Source organism: Macrobrachium nipponense, chromosome 3 (genome assembly GCF_015104395.2).
Source record: "Macrobrachium nipponense isolate FS-2020 chromosome 3, ASM1510439v2, whole genome shotgun sequence".
NCBI classification, from domain to species: domain Eukaryota; kingdom Metazoa; phylum Arthropoda; class Malacostraca; order Decapoda; family Palaemonidae; genus Macrobrachium; species Macrobrachium nipponense.
Genome location: NC_087202.1, coordinates 26,781,737 through 26,802,808, shown reverse-complemented (window position 1 = coordinate 26,802,808; position 21,072 = coordinate 26,781,737). Strand labels below are relative to the sequence as shown.

General features: G+C 41.8%; 1 protein-coding gene across 1 annotated transcript in view; it reads right to left on the bottom strand.

Moving 5' to 3' along the window:
* Nucleotides 1–21,072, bottom strand: part of LOC135221667 (transmembrane protein 181-like) — a gene marked incomplete in the record, with an annotated part of 158,577 nt that overhangs the window by 129,578 nt on the left and 7,927 nt on the right. Inside the window, 1 exon segment of the mRNA XM_064259374.1 lies at nt 649–716. Coding sequence (XP_064115444.1) covers nt 649–716 — 68 coding nt within the window.

Here is a 21,072-nt window from a genome sequence, read left to right as displayed (position 1 = left end):
CATACCTACACACTTGCCCCCTACAACCTTTACACACTGTGTGAGGATCAACCAAGGCTTTTGGTAGCCTCACCTTGCATTCATCTTTCATACACTCTCTGGCACTAGCCGAACTAGAACCTGACATATTTAAGGAAAAAACCAAGCCAAATTAAAAAACAATCCAAAGTCACGTATGCCAAGCTATCGATCCAATAACAAAAAACCAAAAAGTCAAGAGGATACTCGAGCAAAAGAAAGTTTTCCAAAAATCCTGAGGCAGAGGTGCTGTAAACAGATGTTTACAACACTGGCGACAGAAGAAATCTGATAGAAAATGGGAATGGTTTCCTGATACCCGCCTCCCAGCGGCGGAAGGGTACTACTACCACCCTACTCCCACTACATGTGTCGTAAGTTTTTAGAAATTCTGTCGGACTTCAGAGAATACAGCTATATATATATATATCTGACAGGTAAGTTTCATGAACAAAACCTTGTTTGAAAGTTAACATACATTGCAGCTCATGTTCACATGCAAAACCCCTATGTAAGGTTTGTATTTGTGTAGGAACAAATTACCATTGAGGTATGGCAAAAACTGACAAAACTATTGGTAAAACCTTACCCTGCAAGTCCAATGAAAAGTTGCCAAACCAAGCATTGCTTCAAAGAAAACTATGAAGACCATGACAAACTCCCTTTTGTGCATTGTGTACAGTCTCATCTGTACAGACCTGTCAAAATGTTAATGAGTATCAATCAAGCCAATATTATACAACTGTACATTATACAGTATATTGTAAATATGCAGCATTAATATATAAACTACAGTACAATTTATTGCAATGATAGCTATAAGAAATAATAGTAGATAGGGTAGAGTAAAAACAGAGAGAGAGAGAGAGAGTGAATAATCAGAGTATAAGTGAAAATAATGAGAAAGAGAAAGAGAAAGAAAAAGCGAGGAGAGAAAGAGAGAGAGAATTGAGCTTTGGTGTGTGTCCAAATTTGATCAACAAGCATAGACGTAACAAAACCTTAGTTACAGGACGTTGGGCCATAACACCATCGCAATTGAAATCTTATGACTGCCATAAAATCTTTGACTTGCGACCTCGCACCAGACTTACTCTGCTTCTATCGATAATGAAGCTCCACCTCCAGGAGGAAGTACATATTAACATGTTAATTAACTGATTCTGCCTGGAAGAGGAGGAATTAACATGTTAACCCCACCAAAAAGGGGATGGGGAAAGATAAGAAAGGATCCGCTCCACAAATCAAGAATCCATTTGGGCAGAGAACTAGAACCTGCACCGCCTTAGAGGTTGGGCCAAATTTGATCCAGGGGTAGCTGATTTTCAGAAAGCCAGAAGAAGACTCAGAGGTCCAGCTTCTGTCATACAGTAAAGAAGCAAAAACTTTGCCAGTGGTCCGAAAAAGAGTTTCCATTTGTAAACTCATCATTGTAACTTGTATTCTGTGCAATAGTAAAGAAAGGAACTTTATCGTTCATCTCATTCAAACTTCTCCTGAGAGACTATTCATATTACTAATCCAGAACTAACATTTAAGAAGAAGCATAAAGTTAAACATAGAACCAGACTGCAGAACAAATCATCCAGAAGAAAGAAGCGGGTAAGAGAACATAGCTGCATTTACACCTAGTTTGGTGTCACCTACAAATTTGGCTATCCTACTAGTTAAGCCTACATCAATGTCATTAATGTAAATAAAAAACAAGAGAGGGCCAAGGACAGAACCCTATGGAACTCTGCTTGTTACATCTGCCCATTGTGATTCTTCACCATTTATTACGACTACCTGTTTTTTATAAGTTAGCCAGTCTTCGACCTAGTCTACCTTTTGTCATTAGTTTCTTGTGTGGGACTTTGTCAAAGGCCTTTTGGAAATCTAAGTAGAGTATATCTATTGCTCTACTACTGTCGTAAATACCTACCATGTTATGAAAAAATTCCAAGAGGTTTGATAGGCAGGATCTGTTTTGTCTGAAACCATGTTGGCTGTTCAACAATAAGCTGTTTCTATATATGTGATCCACAATTTGATCTGCAATTATGGACTAAAAACCGGGGGAACATTTCCTAGTTTCCATCCATTTGGTGCCTTCCTTTGTTCAGCACTTTTCCTGTAGAGTTTATATAGGAGAGGAATATCTCCTCTTATAGCTCTTTAATTTCTCTTGAATGAATCCCATCTGGGCCAAGAGATTTGAACTTGTTGAGTTTGTCTACAGTGGTACCTCGACATATGAAATTAATCCGTTCCGAGGCGGCCTTCATAACCTGAGCTTTTTGTATCTTGAACCGCATTTTACATGTAAATTGCCTAATTCGTTCTAAGCCCTACAAAACACCCCAGTAAATTTTTTAATAACTATAAATTGACCAATAAACAATGAAATACAACAATTTGGACCATTCAATACCTAACGTAATACGTACTACTAATATGTACTACATAGTACCTGTAAATAAAGTGTATTAGTGTACATGGTATACAAGAAATACTGTACATACATATGTACGTATGTAGTAAAATATGGAACCTTACCTTTCGAGTGAGGCTATCTCCGAAAGTGGCGGCAGAGGAGGAGGACAAACAGGAGAAAACTTGTTTGTACGTACACCTAACTTTACGAAACACATTAAAAAATGTCAGGAAACATAGACTAAACTTCAAAACTGAAACACTGAACTTTTTGTCTTTTTTTATTTTAACATTTTTTTTTACTTTTTTATATTTTACATTTTTTCCAAAATTTCAATTTCTTCACCACCGAATGGATGCCAGTCTGTTTACGGAATTTATCAAACCACCCACGAGAAGCCTTGAAGTCTGGGGTTGCCGTCGATGTCCCTTCTCCTCCGTCATCTTCGGCTTGGGCAATCAAATCGCCGAAAATAGCGCTGGCCTTCTGGCAGATTGCCGTCTTGGTTATTGTATCGCCAGCGATTTCTTTGTCCTCAATCCATAGAAGAAGCAGCCTCTCCATCTCATCATGCATGTGGTTCCTCTTGTTGGACAAAATAGTTACGCCATTGGAAGATGTAGCTGCTTTGATGGTTTCCTTCTGCTTAAGGATGGTGCCTATCATCGATGGATTTCGGGTATATTCCTTAGCGTTCACACTCAACCGCATGCCAGCTTCATACTTCTTGATAATCTCCATTTTTGTCTGCATAGAAAGCATCCTCTTCTTCAGCAACTTTCTTGGGACCCATGACTATACTGTACGTAATTAAGTTATGTAGTATACTAATTAAGTTCTCACACAACACGATAAAGTAGTACAATGAAATCACTAACACAAATTTACGTTAACATACGAAATCGTATATGTGAAAGAACGAATTCCGTGCGTACAATAACGCTGGTGCGAAGCAATGGCTGAAGAAGAACGCCTTTACGCAGAGCACGATGGGAGAGATGCTGACCAATAGGAGAGCAGGATCTTATGGCGGTGACTAGCATCAGGAACCAATGGGAGAGCGGGAGGACGGTGGTGAGTCTACTCAGTTGGCGGCACGCGAGTTTTAAAATTGTTATCGGTGGTCCGGGCAAATCTCGGGACTTTACAACAACAACCTTTTGTAACCTGAACTATTTTCGTACGTAGAGCCAAAAAATCTTCGTATTTGCTTTTGTAACTTGAATTTTTCGTAAGTTGAAACTTTCGTATGTCAGGGTACCACTGTATTTTGCTTTTGATGTCCTCTTCTGTAAATATTATTTTGTCCAGTAGTTTTGCCCCTTCATATTTAATAGCAGGTTACGGTATTGAGGTAGTGTCTTCAGTTGTGAATACACTAGTAAAAAACTTAATGAATAACTCTGCTTTTCCAAGTCTGAGTTCACCAGGTTACCTCTATTATCCCTTAGGGGACCTATGCTGTTTTTTATTGGTTTCCTGCTATTGACATGCACAAAGAATTCTTTTGGATTTTCTTTACAAACTGATGCAACTCTCTTATCCTCATTTATCTTTGCATTTCTTACTAATTTGTCCACCAATCTACAGAGTTCTTTATGCCTGCTTGCTTCTATTGGTGTTGGGTGTGGGTTCATTGATTTGTGTAATCTGTCCCTTTATCTTGTCTTATTTTTAATTTCCCTGTTGAACCACTTTGGCTGAGGGTTGTCATTTGGTAGTATTTGCCTTAATAGTATACATCTAGAGCATTTTTCTGTGTATTTCTCATGAAAGACTTCCCAGTGCTTATCTATGCCTGTGTTCTCGTCATACTCTAGATTTTTAACATGCTCCTTTAGCTCATTTAGGTCTTGTGGACACCTGGGGTCAGCATTATCTATGCAGACAATAATATTAACAATGCCTTCTCTGGGAAAATATGTTGACTCCCATGAGACGATGTGCCTACGTGACTGACCTAGTTACGTATGTTAATTTATCTGTCTGTGTTTGCTCTCCTATGATTTTGTAAACAATTTGTATCTCAGACTTCACCTTTCTCTCTTAGCTTAAACATCTTTTAATATCTTTTGCTCTTTTTTATGTTGAACATTAATTTGAAATGAGATAATTTTATGGTTGCTTTTGCTTAGATTTGCACTTACTGAAAGGTCAGATACTAGACTATCTTCCATTGATAAGACGATGTCTAGTATGTTGTTTCCTCTAGTGGGTTTCTCAACCCATTGATGGAGGAATTCATTTTTTACAAAATCTAAAAGTCTCTTTCCTTCTATATTTGATGCGGAGGTCATCATGTCCCAATGTACTGCTGCACTGAATTCTCCCATTTGTGATTGATGGGGAGGTCTATACACTAGTATTAGTTATCTTCCATCCTAGGCTGTTTATATTGATGCCAATCACTTCCTGCACGGTTGTAATTTTACACTCTATAGGACTGAGGTGGTCCCTAACATATAACATAATGCCTCCACCATTTTTATTGAGTCTATCTTTTTTGAACAATTTATATCCAGCTATCTGGTACTCTCCTACAAAGTCCCTTGTTGCCTCTTTTATCCACGTTTCTGTGATACCTATTATGTCTAATTTCTCACTTGCTACCAATGCTTTGAAGATATCTACTTTGTTCTGAATTCATTGTGCATTAAACTGGGCCACTCTGATGGACTTTTCTATCTTCTCTTTTGTCCTCAGTGGCTTTATTAGTTTCCCTTACTGTCACTGTTGCCTGCAGTGCTACTACTAGCCAGCTTCTGGGAGCTTTCCGATTTCTTACCTTGAAAGTTCAGTTTATTGAGGTGTTCCAAGAGGTTTTCGTTGAGGATTCCTATTAGTTCTGCTCCTTCCAAATTCAAGTGAGTTCCTTCTCTTTATATAGTTTTTTATTCCCTATAAATCTCTCCCAAAAGTTTACAAACCTAACACCTTTTCTTGGCATATTACTTCTAGTCTGTCATTAATTCCAATTGCCTTGCTAAGGGGGTAATGGGTTACAGTGGTTCTGGGCAAAAGTCCTATAAGAATGCCGTTATCAGTTTTCTCTCCGATGTTCTCTACAATTTTACTCAAGTTGGCTACAAGGCCTTCTGTCTGGCCAGTTCCTCCGTCTTTTAGAAAAAAGTCATTTCCTCCTCCCTACACAATGATTGCACTTTTTCTATTATTTACCTTGATTTTTTTTACTCCCTCAGCTATCTTCTTTGCTCCTGCACCTGGGTAAGAATTTACTTTTCTCTTACTTCTGTTTTTGTGACAAAATTTAAGCCCCTGTTCTTTTACTAACAAGTCTCCAATTAAGATTGTTTCCTCTTCTGCTTCTGAGAGCACAGCAAATCTATTCGTTGTGTCGATTACTTTAGGGGGACAATTGTTTTCTGGCTGCTATCACTCTTCTACCAACAGCTCTCTTGAATTCATTATTTTTATTATTGTAAGCTTCTCTCTTTGTACCTGGTCCAGTGCTTGTTTCTGTTTCATTTCTGGTTCTGGTCTTAAGCAACTGTTTTCTAATCTCCACTTTATTCTCTCCGTTTTCTACAATGTCATTTATTTCCTGTTTTTCTTTCTTGAGGTTTGTAACTTCTCTTCATAGGTCTCCAATTTCCTTTTCCATCCTGTCTTTTTTTCTCTTGCCTTCGAGTTTGTCCTTTGTGAACTCCTTTAGTTCCTTTGCTAATTCTTCTACTTCCCTCCTAAGTTTAGCTATCTCCTGTTCTTGTTGACAGCAGAGACAGACACTGAGACTACCCAGCTTTGATGCACATACCTCTTTGTAGTCTACGCACCACTTGTTAACACTGTATTTCGCACATGTGTGCTTTAATTCTAACTTTTTTTGAGTCATCTTTGTGTCTTGGGTTCAATATTTCTACCTGTGCTTTGAATTCAGTATTTTTTCTATTGTGACCACTTTAAAAGGAAAAAGGGAGGGTGGTTGAGTACTCCCAGTTACCGCAACCACTTATCCATGGACAGTTTTCCATAGTTCGACACCAGAATACCTTTTATCGCTGCCACACTAACATTGGTTCCTGATGCTAGTCACCACCATAAGATCCTGCACTCCTATGGAATTCGTTTGTTCACATATATGTATTTCATTTGTTGACGTAAATTCGTGTTAGTGATTTCGCTTTCGTTGTACTGTAAGTTACTTTATCGTATTGTGTGTGTGAACTTTTCTGGGCTCAGCTCGTGTCGCTGCGCGAAATATCCTTTAATCTATTATTTCTAGGGTAAATGTACTAACACATACCAGAGAATAAATAAAATAAAGAAAAAGGTCAGTATAACTGACTCGACTCACCCTCCAAGAGGGTGTCGGTATGAACACTAGGCGAGTGAGACCACTACCACGAGCCAAATACCAATAGAAATCTCCCACAACAAAAAACCCTCCATGAGGAGAGACCGACCCACAGAGTGAGCAGCTCGTACTACTACTACTCCATCCCATGCTGCCGACTGCTGCGCCTCTAGTGGCCATCCTTTTCAGTTAGCACCTCACGAGCAGACGTGATATTTTTCTCTCTGTGTTTTTTGTGCCCTTTCGTGGATTACCTATGATGGAGCGTGCAGCTATTGCAGCAGCTAAGTTAAGTACTCAGTATTTATGGTTAGTTGTTTTTCCGGCCCTCGGTCAGTATTTGCCGTTTTTTAGGTATAAATACGTACTCGGGGTCGAAAGCATGGCAGCATGGTTCTGCCGCGTGGTGGGTTCGTTCTCGGTCTCCCACCCTACCTAGAACATCCCATTCTCTATGTACGCTCTATATTTATTATCCGTTTTACTTAGGGTACTGTCTACTCAGGTTTGTCATGCATGCTGTCTTTTACCTTATGTAGGCTTCTTCCTTCCAGACCCTAGTCCCGGCTCTTAGTATCGGCCTCTGACTAGCTTTGAGTGGTAGACTTTCCTTCGGGTTAGTCGTACACTCCTGGATTTTTTCTCCTACTTTATTGTTTTCTTTCTTTTATTTTATTTTTTTTTTTTACCATGTATTTTGTTATGGTAGGTTAGTTGGGCGTCTGGCTTAGCCTAGGTCCTGGCTCCTTGAGCCTATGCTACGCTCATCAGTTCGGTTGCTTCCCTATAGCATCTCTCTGATCAGTCGGTTTTGGCCCATGGGTCTCTATGCTACCGCTTTTCAGTTCAGTTGCTTCCCGATAGCATCTCTCTGATCAGATTGGTTGGTCCTAGGTTTAGTTGTCTTATTTTAGCCTTACCGTCTCGTGGTCACTACGCGATCACGAGACAGCCAGACGCCTGCCCAGCCCCTTCCCCCCTCCTCCTCTCTTCATAGAGTCGGGGGAGGGTGGGGCAGTCTGCCCACGCTCGCTCCTCATACCCGAGCATGCCTCCCTCTCTCCCCCCAGGCGGAGGGCCAGGGAGACGGGACAGACCCAGACTGGACGCGACCTCTCCGGCTTCTCGGTCCGGCCCGTGGTGATGTGATGGGGGTACTGGCCTTTCCCCCCATCCGTGCTTCCTTGTCGCTCCGTTCGCTCGAGCCGTATGTCTCCTCGCTCTTCCCGACCTTACTAGGTCTCCTTTCATGATCGGAGTCCTGGCATACCGCGGGAAGTTGTTTGTCCACCAGTAGGGTGGACCGGAACATACAGTGGGTCCCTGCTAACCGTACCGTATTGCTGAGTTACTACACTCCGCTACGCACTGGACTTGCTCCGGTTCGTTTGAGTTTTAGGTTTAAGAGTTATTAGATTAACTATAAGTTTATCTTAAGTACCTTAAACCTCTTCCCCCCCCCCCTCCCCTACATGTTTTACCGGATTCTCCGGGATTATAGCCTATTCAGGCGGGGCAGGGGGGGGTTATGCTAAAATTTTTTCCGAGCTCCGGCATGCAACGGAGTTCTTCTGTCCTTTAGCCTGTAAGTGTTATTCTTTAAGATACTCATGTGTCTTCCCACTTACAGGCCACCAACTGTGAGCATCCGGGATCGCCGCCACACTTCAGGACCCATGTGGGACACGAAGTTTGCCGGTCCCATGCTCCATGCGCGATCTGCACGGGGACATCCAGGTCTGGTACCATGAGACGTGTACCATATGTTACGATCTGGTGAGCCAGCTTTTAGAAGGGGTGAGTATTCCATCTCCGGTAGCTGCTCCGCTTCTATTTTAGTGCTTAAGTTTTCATCATCCACTTTAACTTAAGGCATCTAAGTTTAAGTTATATTTAAGTTTTAGTTTAAGTGATTCTTAAATCTAACCTACGCCCTCTCTTCCAGGCGCCGGCAGTGAAGGATACCGCACTGGCAACCCTGCGGGCCTGGGCTGGCGCGGTTTTGGGAAGAACGCAGCCAAGGGTATGCCTTACATCTTGGAGAAGCGGTTGGCGCTGTTAATCTTCCCCGGAGGCAAGGCGACAGGATACGTCGACCCAGTAGAGGCGGCCCCTACTATCGCCTTCATCCAACAACAGCTGGCTGCCTCATTAACTGATCAAGACCAGGATATCTCCACAGACGTCGCGACTTTAGATATTAATGTAGAACCTATGGTAGGTGTAGACGACCTGTTGGTCGAGGTAAGTAGGGGTGGACACCCAAGGGTCACCCTTGGGTGTGACTGTTTCTTCTACTCCTGCAACCTCTCCTATCCTTCCAGGCTTTACAGGTGATGATTATATACTCCTCCTGACGCTTCGGTTAGACCTAAGGTCAAGGGTCAAGCAGTGAAATCCTTGTCTAAGACGTCGTCGTTGTCTAAGAAGTCGACTTCGGCGTCATCCTCCTCACGTAAGTCTCCGGCTGCGAATCCCGGAGCAGACAAGTCTAAAACTTCTAGCTCCGGCTCTAAGTCCTCGAGGAGTAAATCCTCCAGAGAGAGATCTCGCACTCCGGCAGAGTCACCAGTTCCGCTACCCTTGGTTCCGATTCAGAGCCACCCCTCCACCTCCGCAGCAGCTCCGGCCTTGGACTCCAATGCTGGCCTGTCTTGCACAGGTGGGAGACCTGGTTGGGTCCCTAAAGAGTAGCATGGAGCAAATGATCTCTCGTCTGTCGGATAGGATTACTTCCCAGGACTCCATTATAGCCGGACTGAGAGAAGTCCCTCTAGCCTCTCCTTCACTTTCCAATACGAGTGGAACTCAGCTTCCTCCGTATGACTCGCTACCTCCGTTCTCGATGAACAATCCATGGAGAGTAGCGTCATACGCCCCCTTCCAAGACGGTCTCATTTCCATACCGGAATTCGGAACTCGGAGGATAGAGGACTTCGAGTTCTTCCCGGTAGACCTCCAGCCTCCGTTCATAGGCTACGCAAGGCTTACAGCTTCAGCCATGGTTCGGGATGATAGGGTGCCTAAGGAGACAGTCCTCTATTCACGAGACCAGGCTCAGAGAGAATGGCTCAGATGTTTAGAGGACATGGATTGTTCCAATACCAGGATACAACCTTTCAAGAGCTCCCTTTACCATTTTCACAATGGAATGGATGAGTACCCCGCTCCCGTTCCTGACAAAGATCGCGAGGTCTACCATCCCAGCGGCCCAGAAGGGGGACTCCATGCCTCAATTGAAGGAAGCAGATCCCACATCTCCGTTGCTCCCCTCAGCCGGAGAATTGTGGGAGGACTTGCCAAACACCTTCTCAGCTGGCAAACTCAAACCGGACTGTGCTATGGAGCAGTTTGGTGAAAAGCTACCCAGGCTCCCAGAATAGCCTTATTCAGGCTGAATTTGACGCAAAATCGCGACTAGCCAGATCAATTAACTCTATGGCTATGTCCGAGGTAAGCAACCATAGCTTATGGCTCAGAACCGCTTTTAAGCTCATGACCAAAGCACTGACTCAAACGGTACAGTCGGATATGTTTGAGTTTGCCACTGCTAGAACGAATTGTCGGAAGCATGTCCTACAAGAGGCAACCATTCGACATGAACCGAATAGGTTGCTCTCGTCTAACATCTGGGGAGCAGATCTCTTCCCAGAAGCTATGGTGAAGGAAGTTCAGTCAGAGGCTACGAGGCTGAACCAGAGCCTTAAGGACCGTTGGGGCCTTACAGCTAAGAGGAGACAAGACCTAACACCTAAAGGTAAAGGGTCGGGGGAAACCTAGGCGCTTCCATCCTTACCAGAAGAAGCAGTCACGCTTTCCTCAGCAGTTCCAGCGGTGCCCTTAGTGCAAACAGCCCAACCTTCCACCTCTAAGGCTCAATCACAGCCAATTTATGTGATATCCCCTCAACCTCAGCCCTCCACCTCTTACGCCATCTCTCCAGCTTACAATCAAGCCTTCGAGAGTCAAGCTTCACAGAAGTATGACCACGCTCGGGTAAGGGAGGCAGAGGTAAGCGTTCCTTTCGTGGGAGAGGATCGGGAGGCCCTCTTTAACAGGGGAAAGCACTTCAGAGGAGGCCGAGGCGGTTACCAGAAACCAATGAAGAACTTCAGGTAGGAGGGAGGCTGTTCCACTTTCGCCACCGGTGGAACTTCAGCGAATGGGCTCAGAGCATAGTGTCAAAAGGCCTGGGTTGGAGCTGGTTGACGAACCCACCTCCATCCAGACCTTTCCGTCAACTTCCTTCCAAGGAATTGACAGAGTACGCAGAGGACCTCCTTCAGAAAGGAGCTATAGTGAGAGTCAAGAGATTAAAATTTCAAGGTCGCTTGTTCAGCGTGCCAAAGAAAGGCTCACAAAAAAGAAGAGTAATCTTAGACTTGTCCCGCTTAACTTAGCCATCCGCTGCGACAAGTTCAAGATGCTCACGATCTCACAGGTGCGGACCCACTTCCCCGTGGGGCCGTCACCACCATCTATCGATCTTACAGACGCCTACTATCATATCCCTATTGCAAGACACTTCCGTCCATATCTGGGTTTCAAGATAGGAGACCAGACATTCTCCTTCAAGGTAGTTCCCTTCGGACTCAACGTGCACCCAGGGTGTTCACGAAACTAGCGGAAGTGGTAGTGCAACAACTCAGATCACAAGGGATTGATGGTAGTAGCGTATCTCGACGATTGGTTGATCTGGGCGCCAACAGTCGAGGAATGCAACAGAGCCACACTGAAAGTGATTCAGTTCCTGGAATATCTAGGCTTCAAGATAAACAGGACCAAGTCAAGACTCACTCCAGAGTCAGACTTTCAGTGGCTGGGCATTCAATGGAACCTATCCTCCCATACTCTGTCGATTCCATCAACCAAAAGGAAAGAAATAGCGAAGTCAGTCAAGCAATTTCTAAGTCACAAACTGGCGTCAAGGAGAGCTCAGAGAGGATCCTGGGTTCTCTCCAGTTTGCATCAGTGACAAACGTCTTAATGAAAGCCAAACTGAAAGACCTAACCAGAATCTGGCGCTCACGAGCAAATGTCAGGTCCAGGGACAAACTATCCTCAGTCCCTCTGATTCTAAAGAATCGACTTCAGCCGTGGCGAAAGTCAAGAATTGTCAGTGTCAGTACCCCTTCAGTTCCCTCCACCAGGGATTACCATCCACACAGACGCGTCCTTAAGCGGTTGGGGAGGGTATTCCCAGGTCCAAAGGTTCAAGGAACTTGGTCACCTCAGTTCAGTCAGTTCCATATAAAACGTACTGGAGGCAATGGCAGTGTTCTTGACTCTAAAAAGGTTGCGCCACCAAAGTACTCCCACATAAAGCTAGTTCTGGACAGCGCAGTGGTAGTACATTGTATAAACAGAGGAGGCTCCAAGTCACGTCATCTAATCATGTGATGGTAGCCATCTTCTCCCTGGCAGACAAGTTCAGTTGGCATCTCTCCTCCACTCACATAGCGGGATGATGAGAAACGTCATAGCAGACGCGTTATCCCGATCAGTACCCCTAGAGTCGGAATGGGTCTCTGGACAACAGTTCGTTCCAATGGATCCTTCAAAGAGTCCCAGGGCTACGGTGGATCTCTTCGCATCCCAAGCAAATCACAAGCTCCCCTGTTACGTAGCCCCCAACCTGGACCCTCTGGCCTATGCCACGGACGCCCTGGCTCTGGACTGGAACAATGAAGAAGATTTATGTCTTTCCTCCAGTGAATCTTCTCATGAAAGTGTTAAACAAACTCAGGACGTTCAAGGGTCAAGTGGCTCTAGTAGCCCCAGAACTGTGGCCGAGAGCAATTGGTATCCCCTAATTCTGGAGCTGGGCCCGCCTTCGTCCTCTTCGGATCCCAATCCCAGGCTCTCCCAGTCAGTACAAACGAAGACTGTGTTCGCTTCCTCAGGGATTCTCAAAACCCTAACTTATGGATTTCATGAAGTTTGCGGCAAAAAGAGATGCGAATATTGACCCTCAGAATATTCTCTTCTTGGAATCCGATAAAAGGGATTCAACTTTGAGACAGTATGATGCGCTGTCAAAAAGTTTAGCAATCTTCCTGAGAGAATCTGATATTAGAATCATGACAGTTAATTCAGCTATATCCTTTTTCAGATCCTTATTTGAAAAAGGTTTAGCAGCTAGCACGATTTACGACAAACAAGTCAGCCTTGAAAAAGATATTTCAATTTGGATTCAACATAGACTTGACGGATTCCTACTTCTCGTCTATTCCTAATGGCATGTGCTAGACTTAGACCTTCTGTAAGGCCTACGTCAGTTTCATGGTTCTTAAACGATGTTCTAAAACTGGCTTCAGAAAACCGATAATGACACATGCTCCGATATAATGCTCTTAAGGAAAACCCTGTTTTATTAAGCTTAGCTTCAGGAGCAAGAATTTCAGAACTGTCGGCTTTATCCAGAGATCCGGATCATATTCAATTCCTTCCCACACAGGGGAAGTACTACTTTCTCCGGAACGTAGCTTTTTAGCAAAGAATTGAAGATCCTTTGATGAGGTGGGAACCTTGGAAGGTACTACCCCTTCCACAAGATGTATCTCTTTGCCCAGTTACAACCTTACGAGCCTTTCTGTCCAGGACCTCCTCATCCTCATCGGGTCCCCTCTTTAGGAGGGAAAAAGGTGGAACTTTATCCATTAAAGGCATCAGGCAACAAATCCTGTACTTTATTAAGCAAGCCAATCCTGACTCTTTCCCGAAAGCACATGACGTCAGGGCAGTAGCCACCTCAATTAATTATTTCCAACACATGAACTTCGATGAGTTGAAAAAGTATACCGGATGGAAATCGCCGACAGTGTTCAAACGCCATTACCTTAAGTCCTTGGAAGCTCTGAAATTTTCAGCAGTAGCAGCGGGAAACAAACATAGTTTCCCCTGATTCTAGTTAATTTGTAGTAGAAGATTCAGTCCTCCTTTCTACCTGCTTCACCCAACAGTTCGTCTATTCCTACCGTGTTCATTTACATTCACCTGGTGTCTTAGCTGCTTTGATGATGATGTAGTGGGTGCCCCTTATTTTTTGCTAGGGACACACAGATGATTATGGATTTTGATCTCATGGGATGTTACCCCATTATTTTTATGCTAGGGGATACATCTCGATTATGATGGTTACGGGTTTTGTATATTAAGTCATATGCATTCCTTACATATTATCATCGTGTTTTAATTGTTCATTTTTAATTGCTGTTATATATTTTGATACATGCCTTTACACAGATACTATTTTGTTACAGTGTAAGCCAATTTACCTCTGTACATATGTAATTAACCTTATGATAAGAAACATGTTTAATATTAAGGGTAATTTAAGCATATTTCTATTTTGTAGCACTGTGTATTTGTATCTTTTTAGCAATTATACTCTTTTTTTTATATTTACTTTATTTTTTATTTGAGACCTATTCTGTTTTATTTTATTTCTTTTGTTACAATCTTGTGCTATTTCTCTGGTACGATTTCGCGCAGCGACACGAGCTGAGCCCAGAAAAGGGGATTTTGACGTAAGGAAAAATCTATTTCTGGGCGATTGGCTCGTGTCGCCAGCGAAATCCCACCCTACCCATCCCTTCGCCCAAGATTGTCTGCTAACTTCAGGATGGCCACTAGAGGCGCAGCAGTCGGCAGCATGGGATGGAGTAGTAGTAGTACGAGCTGCTCACTCTGTGGGTCGGCTCTCCTCATGGAGGGTTTTTGTTGTGGGAGATTTCTATTGGTATTTGGCTCGTGTAGTGGTCTCACTCGCCTAGTGTTCATACCGACACCCTCGTTGGAGGGTGAGCGAGTCAGTTATACTGACCTTTTTCTTTATTTTATTTATTCTCTGGTATGTGTTAGTACATTTACCCTAGAAAAAATAGATTAAAGGATATTTCGCTGGCGACACGAGCCAATCGCCCAGAAATAGATTTTTCCTTACGTCAAAATCCCTTAATTACTCTCATTATTAGCCATGGGTCTCAAGAATGTTGCTGAAGTTCACGGAAAGAAGAGGATGCTTTTCTATGGAGAACGAAGATGGAGATAATCAAGAAGTGTTAATGTTTTCTGCCATTTGTTAACCCTTAAACGCCGACTGGACGTATTTTACGTCAACATTTTTTGTCTCTCGGGTGCCGACTGGACGTATTTTACGTCGACATACAAAAGTTTTTTTAAAAATTCGCGAAAAAATACTTTTAGGCCTACCAGCCGAAAACTCTTGAATCACGCGCCTTGGGGGATGCTGGGAGTTCACGGATCAAGGTGTGTTTTGTTTACAATTGTTACGCAGGCGCGCAAGCGCGAATTCTTTCTTGCCGCACTAAAAAGTATCTGTGACACATCTCTGAAATTTATTTCGTCACTTTGACATAATTTTGTACCATTTTAAATTAGCCGTTACATAGAGTATTATATATGAAAATGTGCGCATTTTTATGTAGAATACAACAAAAAAATACTCATGATTGTAGCTTTTATCAGTTTTAAGATATTTTCATATAAATAACGATAAGTGCCAAAATTTCAACCTTCGGTTAACTTTTACTCTTACCGAAATGGTCGAAAAACGCAATTGTAAGCTAAAACTCTTATATTTTTAGTAATATCAATCATTTAACTTAATTTGCAACTAATTGGAAGTCTCTAGCACAATATTTCGATTTATGGTGAATTTATGAAAAAAACTTTTTCCTTACGTCCGCTGCGGTAACTCTTCCGAAAATAATCATACATGCGATTGTGGTAATGTTGCACCATTTTAAATTAGCCGTTACATAAAGTTTTATATATGAAAATGTGCGCAATTTCATGCACAATACAACTAAAAACAACCCATGGTTGTAGCTTTTATCAATTTCGAAATATTTTCATATAAAAAAATGATAAGTGACAAATTTTCAACCTTCGGTCAAATTTTGACTCTACCGAAATGGTCGAAAAACGCAATTGTAAGCTAAAAACGCCTATATTCTAGTAATATTCAAGCATTTACCTTCATTTTGCAACAATTGGAAGTCTCTAGCACAATATTTCGATTTATGTGAATTTATGAAAAAAAATAACAGTTTCTTTACGTCCGCACGTCGCGCGGTAACTCTTCCGAAAAAATCATACGTGCGATTGTGGTAATGTTTGCACCATTTTAAATTAAGCTGTTACATAACGTTTTATATATGAAAATGTGCGCAATTTCATGTATAATACAACAATAAATAGTTGAAGGTTGTAGCTATTCTCATTTTCGAAATATTTGCACTATAAATCACGATAAATAGAAAAAAAACCACACGTTCGGATCAAATTGTCGAAAAAACGCAATTGTAAGATAAAACTCTTACAGTCTAGTAATATTCAGTCATTTATCTTCATCGTGAAACAAATTCGAAGTCTCTAGCACAATATTTAAATTTATGGTGAATTTTTTAAAAAAAACTTTAAAAAAAACCTTCTTCCTGCCCTCGCGCGGATTCTCCGCCACAAATCTCCGAAATGCGTAAGTCCCATTCTCGGATATTTGCTCCGTTTCATATTAGGCATTTCATAGAGTTTTTATATATGAAAATGTGCGCAATTTCATGTAGAATAACGAAAAATATTTGAAAGTTGTAGCTTTTCTTATTTCCGAAATAATTGCATATAAAAAAATATATATATAAAAAAATTCGACATTCGGTCAACTTTAGCTCGTCAGATATGGTCGAAAACTGCATTTGTAAGCTAATATTCTTACAGTATAGTAATATTCAATCATTTGTCTTCATTCTGAAACATATTGGAAGTCTCTAGGACAATATTTAGATTTATGGTAAATTTTTGAAAAAAATATGTTTACGTAAGCGCGTTACGAATTCATGCATTATTTTGTGATAATATTTTCTCTGTGTTGCTTTTATCGTTTTACAATGTGTTATATATCAAAATGATCGCAATTAGTGCACATTACAACGAAAAAAAAGTAACTTGTTACCTTCAACCGTTTTTGCGCACAGCGCGATTTGAATACAATTATATATGAATTTCGTTTTTTGCGCTATCATATATCGCTTATTTATATATGATAATGATAATTTTTTTCATTTCTGATGGTTGCATACTAAACTTCAAGCAATGACAAAAAAAGGAGCCAAAAATGAACTCTTAATCTTGAAAAATAAGCACGCTGTGATTTTTTGAAAAAAATATTTTTTCCGCTTACGCGCTCACTCTCAAACCCCTCCGGCATACGGGAGTCATTTTTTTATTTACCGCTCCGGCGTTTAAGGGTTAATGTGTTTCGTAAAGTTTAGTGTTAATGTTTTCTGCCATTTTTTAATGCGCTTCGTAAAGTTAAGTGTTCATGTTTTCTGCCATTTGTCCTCCTACTCTGTCCCCACTTTCGGAGATCGCCTCACTCGAAAGGTAAGGTTCCACATTTTACTACATATGTACATACATGTACGTAAAGTATTTCTTGTACCATGTACACTCATACACTTTATTTACAGGTATGTACTACAATAAAGGTTATGTTAGGTATCGAATGGTCCAAATTGTTGTATTTCATTGTTTAATGGTCAATTTAACTTTATTATAAAATTTACTGTTGTGTTTTTGTAGAGCTTGGAACAAATTAAGCAATTTACACGTAAAACATAGTTCAAGATACGAAAAAATCAGGTTACGAAGGCCGCTTCGGAACGGATTAATTTCATATCCTGAGACACTACTGTAGTAGTAATCATTTGGATGTCCCTGTTCATCTGCATGCTACGAAGCTAAATGAGTGCTCCTTGAATCCACACCAAGTGCCAAACTTACGGATGTAAGGCCCTTGTAGGCAATTGTTCTTCCTGAATCCCCAATTGCTAAAACACTGTCCTTCCACAGAATGAATGATCAAACCAATATGTTGTTTCATTTCACATCCACAAAGACTTGTTTCTGACTGGGAATAAACCTGCTAAGCATCCTGATGTCTTTCCACAGCCCTGACATCTAAAAATTTTACCAGGTGTAGTGTTGACCATTCTATGTTGCATGAAAGTGTAATGACACTAGTTAAAATCTGTGTTGCATGACAGAAGGAAAACACCAAAACCTGGACGTAAGTTAAGAACAAAATGGACAATTCTTGGTTACAGAGTCTCTCCTACAGTCCTGGAGCCAAAGTTGGTTCTGGATTTCTTACAAATTTAATGAGCTTTATTTGTAAGTCGTAATTCTTACGCTGAAACTGTACATTAATTGAGCATGAATATCTGAAAATATCCCGTGAGGCCATGTTTCCTAATGAGGAAAAGCCCTACCATATAGGAAGTTCCCTTCAGGCCTAAAATTCTTCAAGCAGCACATGCCTATTCATCTTGACCGACAAGCATGCATAATTAAGTATCATCCCCACATCACTAGATAAGAATGGGGATATAGAGAATTAACAATATAATGGATAGAAATTGGGCCAGAAGAAGCAAAAGGTCCTTGGTCTTTGGAATACTGTTGACAGAGTTGGTTAACTTGAATCACTGATTCAGTAGATGTGTCTTTCTCCTAAATTCGACACCATCTACCAATGGGCAACAAGTCCCTGACATAACTTATAGAGGGCTGCACACTAACCCAAACAAAGTGGACAGAATAGCAATACCTTCTAGTAAAAATATCTTGACAGAACTTGCATGCCTGTGGATGTATGGTAAATGGAATACATTCTGCATGTGTACCACAAGTCTGACCATTCTTTGGAAAGGCACTAAAACCATGCTAGAAAACCAACAAGTAAATGGGCAGACACTTATTGTTATTCATTCTCCAAACGTCCAAGAATATCTCCAATTGCTTATGGAGCTCGTCCTAAAGAATTACCCTTGGACCATCATTCCCTCTATATACAATCTCCTACTAAAAGAGACTTATGAGAGGTTTCTGCTGAAGACATAGGAAGCTACAAGAGAGAGATTAAACCAGTGGAGGACAACCAAAAAGAATCACAACTGCCCTTCACCCTCTCTACCATGTAATGCACTGGTCCCAAGTCGCTCCATGGATGTTATGAGTTGCAATAGTCCATATCCCAGAACCTGAGTCTACACTTATCCCCGAAAGGTTTAAAACAAGACTACCAATAGATAATCCCTTTTCGCCTAAAACCGCGCTGCATAATCAAACAGGAAGCAAAAGTGTTCTCACTTCTTCCAAACCAAGTGAGTATAAGCATGAGGACATTACCCTGCAGCATCAGAAATGAGTTATTTGTTTTAGTTACCTGTTTTCCTCGCTAAAACTCCTGCTGGGTTGGCGTCTCCACCTCTCTAAGAAGTTGCAGAGACGAGACAACCTAGATAAAAGGTAATAACTCAAGCTAGATTGAAAATCCACCCGCATGTCTGTCAGTCTCGAGTTCATTTCCCCAGAGGAAAGAGAAAGAAAGCGAACCTCCTACTAAAGACGGTTAAAGGACCAATAAGCGTTATACAGCAAGAGGCGGCCTTCGGCTCTCTGCGACTTTAAAAGACACAAGACGACAAGCCAAGGCCGACCCAAAGGGAGATTGTTAGTCTGAGGAAGAGAAAAGTTACGAAATGCTCTAATTGGAGAAAGTGTTGGTTCTCTTCTCCAATATTTAGAGGGCGCCGAAATACGCTAACACAATTAAGACATAATCTCTATGTGGCCTCTTTCCTCAACAAAATGAAGATACAGCAAGGCGTAGTATTGCAACAAACGCCAACCAGCCTGAACGAGTTCCTCCAACTCCACTCAAAATCTTCTTCCGCCAGCGGGCGATGGGAGGAGACAGCTGCCGACAGGAGGTAAACAAAAGAGCTTAAAGGATTGCTCTTTCTCCGCAACCCTTGGCGACAAAAAGCGACACTTGTCGATAAGAGGTGACAGCAGCTGAGTGCTGTATCGAATCCACCACAACTCAATGAGGGGAAGACAGTTTTATGCGACTCAGGACTTGGCCAAGTCCGCATGAGTCAACTGCGTTCACGAGTCAACAATGTCTGCTGCAGTCCACACGAGTCGACTGAGGAAAGAGAGAATGAGGCGCCAGAAGTGGGAGGCAGTGGGAGAGGAGTTACAACGATGCTCCTGCCTCCTACATGAAACTAAGTTAGAAATCTCTGAGGCTAGAATATCTAACTCGGCGAGAACTTTAGATACTACAGACAGTGTAGACTTGAAAGAGAAACATTAATCAAGGCAGTAGCAAGAGATTTGCCGATAGCCAATGAGGAAGCAGGCAAATAATGAACACAAGCATTACGAAGAAAAAGGAATATGCTAGCAGACAAGAATTTAGAATAACCAAAACAAGAGAGAGATAAACAGTCGACTGAGTCGACATATCTAAATGAGTAAAACTCGCTACAGATACATTATCATCTCAATAAAATGTCTTTACCTATATTACATATTATTAAGCCTATGCATGCTAGCACCTCAAACTAGGCATTGAAGACGTCAGAATGCGCCTACGGAGCGAGCATCAACGCTTACCGAAACGGTCCTTATGCAAATGCTTCAATGGTCCTAGACGATTGCTTTAACGGTCTTTTGGCGAACGCTTTAAATGAGATTCAGTCCATGAAAAGGGCAAAGTAGGTATTAGAGGGCACAGAATCCCATCGTCCCGAGAACCGACCTGGTTTCCCTCAGCGGACACTAGGCTCGGGCTATGTACATACGAGGGCACCAACACCTTACTTCTAACAGGGAACGTGAAAAAGAGCGCACACTAACTTCTTGTTACGCTTTTCCAGAACCGAGAATGGGGAGCAGAAGGCAGAGCTACAAAGGAAGTCAATACTAGCCTACTAAAATGACTAGTCTGAGTAGAGGTAGCCTGACAGGTTTAAGTCCTGACCTAACTAATTCCTTCTCAATCTATTAGTTTCCAGTCTTTCCTATATCAACAATATTAGGCATAAATTTCTCAGAACAATTCCCTACATTCTTCACATCTAGTAGTTCCAAGATCACACTCTGTACCCTGCCAGTAAAAATAATGTTGATCAACTTCAAAATTTCACCATCCTTGTTACACCAAAAACATTCCTACATAGCCTGATACTATTGGTTATGCTTCCAGTGGAAGATATCCTAGGAAAAGGAAATTTACGGTTGAAATACAATACCGTAAACAGGTGTAAAACAGCCAAACTTCATAGAATACCAACAATCACCTAGCAGCAATGGCAGCAAGGAGAACTCTAACAAGAGCTAAAACATTCGAAACACACCTGGTGGAGAACAGGTAAATTAGACAGTCATCCGGGCAGCATTTAATATTTTTTTTTTAATGCCGACTCGCCTAATCGGCAAGAAGATATGT